At 46.2% G+C, this 9068-nt stretch overlaps 1 protein-coding gene across 1 annotated transcript; it reads right to left on the minus strand.

Moving 5' to 3' along the window:
• Window positions 1-8015, minus strand: LOC130323504 (NADH-cytochrome b5 reductase 3-like; the record flags this gene model as incomplete). The annotated part of the gene is given in 8 exon segments (XM_056553146.1): window positions 1-766; window positions 2248-2344; window positions 5802-5887; window positions 6010-6093; window positions 7192-7321; window positions 7412-7518; window positions 7625-7697; window positions 7884-8015. Coding segments are annotated over 8 exon segments (882 nt in total), but the record flags the coding sequence as incomplete, so codon positions are not given.
• Between the last annotated feature and the right edge of the window lie 1053 nt (window positions 8016-9068).

A 9068-nucleotide genomic window follows, 5' to 3' on the forward strand; every position in this document is an offset into this window, starting at 1 on the left:
TCACTTCAAAGTCTCATTTATTTATGATGAAAGAATAAAAAATACATTGTACACACGGAAAAAAGGTAAAAAGGCCGAGGCACAAGTCAGAAAGATCTGTACGTCCGAGGAGACCGGATAGACTGGCTGTAGTGCAAATAGAATGGGGGCGGGGCTTAGTGGCGATTAACGTGAGGAATTCTGGGTAAAAAAAAGCTAAACTGAGGCGCGTTGTGACGAGTAGCAGACGCTAAAGCCGACGCGTTTCGGGTGCAGTGAATCCCCCATCCCCCCACATATCATCTGTGCAAAATTCAAAAACATAAAAAGGAGGACTACAACTTCCAGCATAGACTTTCAGTTCTACAAATCACTTACATTTGGTTTATAAGAACGAGACCATAAACACTGCTTAGTGCATCATAACAAACCCTGTGCCTGCCCCTTTAAGACGCCTTAAATGGTCACCACCGCCGCCTGTCACAACAACGCCCCCTGAAGGCCAATAGATATATAAACTGACGAGACAAAAACGCAGGCGGGGGGGCGGTCAGGAAACATTCTCTCTGCTCCCGGTTACGCGATGGCTTTGCCCTTTTTCCGATACTTTGGGCCTAGTAGGCAAATCTCCGGTCCTGGGAGTAGCCCAGCTTGTCCAGGCTGGGGTTAATGGCGTACTGGACCATGGGGGGCGGCCCGCACATTAGGATCAGGACGTCGTCCCCCGGAGGGGGCATGAAGCTTTTGATCATATCCTCATTGACGAAGCCCTGGCTGTAATCCCATTCTGGAGAGAGACACAAGAGTTTACAATCAGCATGGAAAATGGTGCCCCTAGTGGTGGGGAGGAGGAATTACACAGAACTAAGTTTTACTGAAAGTAAAAAATAAAATAACAAAAAAAAAAAAAAAAAAAAAGTTTTCCACCGGAGTACCCCTTTTTTTTTTATCAACTGGTGCCAGAAAGTTAAAACAGATTTGTAAATGACTTCTGTTAAAAAATAATTTACCCATCCAGTACTTATTAGCTGCTGTATACTACAGAGGAAATTCTTTTCTTTTTGAATTTCTGTTTTGTCTTGTCCACAGTGCTCTCTGCTGACACCTCTGTCCATGTCAGGAACTGTCCAGAGCAGCATAGGTTTGCTATGGGGATTTTCTCCTGCTCTGGACAGTTCCTGACACAGACAGAGGTGTCAGCAGAGAGCACTGTGGACAAGACAAAACAGAAATTCAAAAAGAAAAGAATTTCCTCAGTAGTACACAGCTGCTAAAAAGTACTGGAAGGGTAAAGATTTTAATAGAATTTACAAGTCTGTTTAACTTTCTGCCACCAGTTAAATAAATAAAAATTCCATCGGAGTACCCCTTTAATAAAGTTTCATCATTGTATAATAAGTTCTATACATTACTAACAGTCTCTGTGCGTCAATTCCTCATTGTTTTCAAGATCTCTGCTTGCTGTCAGCGAATGAGAACTGCTAGACAGCTTATCCCCTATCCAAAGTAATAGATGAGCATGACAAGACATTTAACTATCGGTAATACTTAAAAGACTAGGTTAAATCATTCTAAGATGTGCTCATTCACTGACAGCAAGCAGAGATCTTGAAGCGGATAAAGAACTGGAACACAGATCAGCCTACGAAGAAGTTGTTTTCTAACATTCTCTGTTTCAATTCTTCATTATTTTAAAGATCTCTGCTTGCTGTCAGCGATTGAGAACCTCTTTACTAGGATGATTCACGTTGTTTATTTTGAAGTATTATAAAGCTCGAGGTCTTTTTAGGCCATTCTAATATTTAAAAGACAAGGCTAAATCATCAGTTTCGTCTCATTCACTGACAGCAAGAAGAGATCTTGAGATCGATAAAGAAGAAGTTGTATAACTTTCTGTTATACAGTTTTCTTCCCCATTCACTGAGTGCAAGCAGAGATCCAGAAAATGATGAGGAAATAAAACAAAGAAGGTTAGAAAACAACTTCTTAGGCTGATCTGTGATCCGATTAACAATTTTAAGATCTCTGCTTGCTGTCAGTGGATGAGAATATGTTAAATAGGATAATTAACCTCATCTAAGGCTATGTTCACATGGCGGGAAATTTGGGGCGACATTCGGCAAAATTGCATGTTCAGTCGGCGCTAGGACTGCACGCAAATACGCCGACAGCAAGCAGAGATCTTGATATTGATCAAAGAACTGGAACACAGAGAGCAGCCTAAGAAGAAGTTTGTGGAGTACATGATTAGGGATGAGAAGATCTTACGCTCAGGGGCCCGGTCCAGGGTGTACCACAGCTTGAAGGCGGGATGGTTGGCCCGGATCTCCTCCAGCTCGTCCCGTAACAGAATGTCCTTCTCAGTCTGACGAGACACAAAAACTCCTTAAGGCTATGTTCACACTGATTAATATTTGCGCGGAATTCTCGCTGAAAAAAAATCCGCTCAGAAATGACCGTTTATTTCTGCACAGAATGCGCCAATTTTTATTTATTTTCTTTTGCGCAAATTCTGCCCAATTTCTGCGCGGAAGTGTGGCGGACTGAAAAAAAAAAAAAAAAAAATGTAAATTGGGTTCTATGGGGTTAGGACGCGAATTCTGCATGAAGAACGAACATGTTCATTAGAGAAGAGCGAACTTACAGTAAATTCGATTCGTCACGAACTTCTCGGCTCGGCAGTTGATGACTTTTCCTGCATAAATTAGTTCAGCTTTCAGGTGCTTCCGTGGGCTGGAAAAGGTGGATACAGTACTGGGAGACTATCCACCTTTTCCAGCCCACCGGAGCACCGGAAAGCTGAACTAATTTATGCAGGAAAAGTCATCAACTGCCGAGCCAAGAAGTTCGTGACGAATCGAATTTACTGTAAGTTCGCTCATCTCTAATGTTCATTCTTCATGCGGAACGGAATTCGGTGACAATTCTGCTAGCGGAAATTCCTCAGGAAGAACTGAGGAGCAGAAATGGACTTACCGTATTTTTCGCCCTATAGGACGCACCGGCGTATAAGACGCACCCAATTTATAGGTGCAAAATCTAAAAAAAAAATAAAGATTTTGAACCCAATAGTGGTCTTCAAGCTGCGGACCTCCAGATGTTGCAAAACTACAACTCCCAGCATGCCCGGACAGCCGTTGGCTGTCCGGGCATGCTGGGAGTTGTAGTTTTGCAACATCTGGAGGTCCGCAGATTGAAGACCACTGCATTGGAGGTAATACTCACGTGTCCCCACCGCTCCGGACCCGTCACCGCTGCCCTGGATGTCGCTCCATCGCTGTCGCCGTGTCCCCGTCGCTCCGGAACGTCTCTGCTGCCGGCCGGGTATCCTCGCTCTCCGTCGCCGCCATCACGTCTTTACGCACGCCGACGCACGTACGCGACGACGTGATGACGAGGAAGGAGAGCGCTGGCCAAACAGGGGATCCCTGAACGGAGAAGACACCGAGGAGGCAGGTAAGGTCCCTCCCGGTGTCCTGTAAGCACTAACCCGGCTATTCAGTCGGGCTGTTCGGGACGCCGCGGTGAAATCGCTGAACAGCCGGGTTAGTGTCACTTTCCCTTCAGACGCGGCGGTCAGCTTTGATCGCCGCGTCTGAAGGGTTAATACAGGGCATCGCCGCGATCGGTGATGTCCTGTATTAGCAGCGGGTCCCGGCTGTTGATGGCCGCAGGGACCGCCGCGATAGGGGTGTATTCGCCGTATAAGACGCACCAACTTTCCCCCCCCCCCCCCAGTTTTGGGGAAGAAAAAGTGCCTCTTGTACGGCGAAAAATACGGTACTTACTATGGGGATTTTCACTGCTGAATGAATTGGAGAGGAATAAGAGAGCAGAATTACTCGCAGAAATTCCTCTCCAAACCGTCAGGGTAAACAGACCCTAATGCGGATACATCCGACTCCAGTCACATCCAGAGCTGCATTTACAATTCAGCTGGTTGTCACCGAACCGAAGCTTAACCCCTTAAAAGGGGTACTCCGGTGGAAAACATTTATTTTTTTAAATAAACTGCTGCCAGAAAATTAAACAGATTTGTAAATTACTTCTGTTAAAAAATCTTTACCCTTCCAGTACTTTTTAGTAGCTGTATGCTACAGAGGAAATTCTTTTCTTTTTTTGTCTTGTCCACAGTGCTCTCTGCTGACACCTCTGTCCGTGTCAGGAACTGTTCAGAGCAGCATAGGTTTGCTATGGGGATTTTCTCTTGCGCTGGACAGTTCCTGGCACGGACAGAGGTGTCAGCAGAGAGCACTGTGGTCATGACAGAAGAAAAGAATTTCCTCTGTAGCATACAGCCCCTAAAAAGTACTGGAAGGATAAAGATTTTTTTTAATAGAAGTAATTTAGAAATATTTCTGGCATCAGTTCATTTAAAAAAATAATAAAAAAAAAAAAAATAATTTGCCACCGGAGCACCCCTTTAAAGGAGTACTCCGCCCCTGGCATCTTATCCCCTATCCAAAGGATAGGGGATAAGATGTTAGATCGCTGCGGTCCCGCTGCTGGGGACCCCGGGGATCGCTGCTGCGGCACCCCGCCATCCTTACTGCACAGAGCGAGTTCGCTCTGTGCATAGTGACGGGCGATACAGGGGACGGAGCAGTGTGACGTCATGGCTCCGCCCCTCATGACATCACTGCCCGTCCCCTTAATGCAAGTCTATGGCAGGGGGCGTGACGACCACCACGCCCCCTCCCATAGACTTTTATTGACGGGGGCGGGCCGTGACGTAACGATGCTCCGGCCCCTGTATCGCCCGTCATTACGCGCAGAGCTGCAGCAGCGATCCCCGGGGGTCCCCAGCAGCGGATAGGGGATAAGATGTCTAGGGGCGGAGTACCCCTTTAAGGACTCAGTTTTTCCACTTATGATTTTCAAAGGGTGAGGAGGAAAAAACTAAACGCTTTCAATTTTGCACCTACAGACGCATATGAGGGCTTGTTTTTTTGCGCCACCAATTCAACTCTAATGACATCAGTCATAATACAAAAAAAATAAAAAAATTAATTCTGACGAAACCAAAAAATAAATATTTGTGGCAATTTTTGGTAAAAATGAGGCATTATCTTTATTCTGTAGGTCCATACGATTAAAACGATCCCGTACTTATAGAGGTTTGATTGTGTTGATTCTGGTGAAAATTGTAACTGTTTGCATGAAAATTTGTATGTTTAAAAATGTCCTCTTCTGACCCCTATAAAAGGCTCACTTTTTGCGGCGTTTTTATCGGTACCATTTTTGTTTTGATGGGACTTTTTTTGATCGCTTTTTACAAACATTTTTTTTTAATGGTATACAAAGTGACCAAAAATACGCAATTTTGGACTTTGATTTTTTTTTTTAATGCATACACTGATCAATGCTATGCCATAGCATAGATCAGTGTTATCGGCGCTCCAGCGCGGTGGTGCCGATCAGCCCCACTGAGCTGCCAGGAGGCATTTTTTTTTTACATTTTAAAGACGCGGCGATCAACTTTGATCGCCATGTCTAATGGGTTAATACCGGGCATGTCCGGTATTAGCCACGGGGCCCGACTGTTGCTAGGTGCACGACCCCACGCTATATCATGGGAGCGGGCGCAGGGCGTACAGGTAAGCCCTGCGTCCTTAAGAGGTTAAAGACCGTCAGCTCAGTCCTCCTCCAATAGTCAGTGATTACATCAGTGGTCTTTATACTGTGGCCCTCCAGCTGTTGCAAAACTACAATTCCCAGCATGCCCGGACAGCCATTGGCCGTGTAGTTTTGCAACAGCTGGAGGGCCACAGTTTGAAGACCACTGGATTACATGAAGAGATTGGGGCGGCCATCACACTCACCTGATTAGCAAAGAGCAGATAACACACGGTCTGGTCGTCTTTGTCCTTTAGGACGGCGCGGATGAGCTGGAGCATTGGGGTTATCCCTGCGGAGGACAAACGTGAGGAGAGTCACCTGCTGCGGCCACGTCCATGTGATGAAACAAACGCCCACCCCAACATGACCCCTCCCCCCCCCCTCTGCTGAGAGTTGTAGTTCTCCTCATACCTGTCCCACCGGCGATCATTCCCAGCTGCTTCACCTTCTTGGTCACCGGTTGGGATTTCTTGTCTGGACGGATCTGGAAGGTTCCTTTAAGGAAAAATAAATAAAGTTGGAATTATTACTTACCGGTAATTCGTCTTTCATGAATCCATCATGACACAGTCCTCCCCCCCCCCCCCCCCGTCTAACCGACTTATGGTATGGTCCACCCATAGAACAACTTCCTGTGACTCCTCCAGTATATGTAGCCACATGGAACGTCCTGGTGGTCACCCAGACAGGAAGTCAATTGGTTGCTAGGCAACGTTACCAGGAAGTCAATAGGTTGCTAGGTCTATAGCAGTTGCCCCTAGCTGTGGCATGCTGGGAGATGTCATTTGGATACTAATAATCAAGGAACTTTGTTGCCTAGCAACCTCTTGACTTCCTGGTAACGTTGGCTATAAGACAGTGTTGCCCAACCGGTGTGCCTCCAGCTGTTGCAAAACTAGACAGCCAAAAGTTACCAGGAAGTCAAGTTAAAAAAAAAAAAAAAGAAGGTTGCTAGGCATTGTTACCAGGAAGTCAAGCGGTTGCTAGGCAAGGTTACAAGGTTATAGACAATGTAACCAGGAAGTCAAGCGGTTGCTAGGCAAGGTAACCAGGAAGTTACGAGGACATAAACACAGTTACCAAGAAGTCATGAGGTTGCTAGGCAACATTACCAGGAAGTCAAGCGGTTGCTAGGCAACTAAATTACTTGATAAATAGAATCCAAAATTACAACTCCCAGCATTCCCTGACAGCTACAGCTAGGGGACGACTTAAGGGGGATGCAAGAGATGAAAATCATTGGGCCCCCAACTGTATGAACACCGCCTTCATGCGCGACAAACAAACCATATGTTAAAGGGGTACTCCATTGCCTCAGCGTTCAGAACATTTTGTTCCAAACGCTGAGTGCGGGCGCCGGGGATCGTGACGTAATGGCCACGCCCCCTCATGACGTGACGCCAAGCCCCCTCAGTGCAAGTCTATGGGAGGGGGCGTGACGACCCCCATGCCCTCTCCCATAGGCTTATATTGAGGGGGCGTCGCCATAATGTCACAAGCCCCAGCGCCAACAAAATGTTCCAAATGCTGAAGCAGTGGAGAACTCCTTTAATTAAAAAAAAAAAAAATGGGAAAACTGTTGTGACACTTAACCCTTTCCGCTGTAGGTCAGCAGCCCGCTGGGTCCTCTGAAGTCGATGGTCTCCCCTATTCTCAGCCCTTCTAAGTACTGCGACATTTTGCCGCCCTCTGGAAATTTGGGGTGAATGTTCTTAAAGTAAATCTAAGAAGAGAACAGAAAAAATACAAATAAATAAGTAAATCTGCGTTATAATAATGGCCGCCGGTCGCCACCACACGACAGCCCACGTACCTTCACCACCAGATCCACGAAGCCTTTGTCGTCGTCGCTGGACACCGGGGTGTAAGGCCGGACCACCAGGTTCCCGTCTATCCGGGCCGACAGGTAAATGTGTTGTCCTGCAAAACAACGGGGAAGCCATTGCGCCATTTTTATTTCCTTGAAATTTGGTGCATTAACCCTTGCAGTGACTGAATATGAATAAAAAATAAACATCCAACTTACCAATGGGGAGACCCAGGACGTGGTCTGGAGACGGCAGTGCAAAACGGAAGCGGCGGGTGTCATGGCTGATGACCTAAGGCAAGAAGAGTCCAGCAATTTATATAGCGCCAATTAGGGATGGCTCATCCTGAACTTCCTGGTTCATGAATAGAATGCCAGAGCAACAGCACAGACTGACACCCCAGCAGGACAGATACCCCATATAGCGCACTATCTAGCTCCGCCCACGTGAAGCGACCTGCCGCCACCGGGAACCTACCTCTTTATCGATGAGCCTCAGGGGGTACTTGATGTCGGCGTTCTCCAAGGTGATGGCTGGAGCCGATTTCCCGAACATCCTTCTGAATACCGCATAGACGAGGTAGAAGGGATACCCCGCGATCCTCCCCAGCTGAAAGAGAACATCAGCAAACATAGGGTTAAGTACGGCATCCATTAACAATGTGAGGGTATAGGAAGCGATGTCCTCACCGTGCGGCTACACGTGACCGAGAGATAAGAGGCCAAACCGACCGCGCAAGATCCTACTACTATGTGACAATTTATGAGGGGCTCCGACCGTGACCGGACCTCAGGGCCAAACAATAGGGAATAAAGCAAATCATGGGGTCCAAGCTATAAAGGAAGGGGCCGCACCCAGCAACGGGGACAGACGGCCTCCAGATTCAGACTTGGCCTCCTCTCCTGCATGTGAGATATATATAGAAGGAGAATCCGTGCTGGACGACCGGGAATATTAATAATGTACAGAAAATATCTGTATTATAGTCCAGAGCTGCACTCACTATTCTGCTGGTGAGGTCACTGTGTACATACATTACATTACTTATCCTGTACTGATCCTGAGTTATATCCTGTATTATACTCCAGAGCTGCACTCACTATTCTGCTGGTGAGATCACTGTGTACATACATTACATTACTTATCCTGTACTGATCCTGAGTTATATCCTGTATTATACTCCAGAGCTATACTCACTATTCTGCTGGTGAGGTCACTGTGTACATACATTACATTACTTATCCTGTACTGATCCTGAGTTATATTCTGTATTATACCCCAGAGCTGTACTCACTATTCTGCTGGTGAGGTCACTGTGTACATACATTACATTACTTATCCTGTACTGATCCTGAGTTATATCCTGTATTATACTCCAGAGCTGTACTCACTATTCTGCTGGTGGGGTCACTGTGTACATACATTACATTACTTATCCTGTACTGATCCTGAGTTATATCCTGTATTATACTCCAGAGCTGTACTCACTATTCTGCTGGTGAGGTCACTGTGTACATACATTACATTACTTATCCTGTACTGATCCTGAGTTATATCCTGTATTATAGTCCAGAGCTGTACTCACTATTCTGCTGGTGAGGTCACTGTGTACATACATTACATTACTTATCCTGTACTGATCCTGAGTTATATCCTGTATTA

The sequence above is a fragment of the Hyla sarda genome, unplaced genomic scaffold (assembly GCF_029499605.1).
Source record: "Hyla sarda isolate aHylSar1 unplaced genomic scaffold, aHylSar1.hap1 scaffold_2498, whole genome shotgun sequence".
Taxonomy (NCBI): Eukaryota; Metazoa; Chordata; class Amphibia; order Anura; family Hylidae; genus Hyla; species Hyla sarda.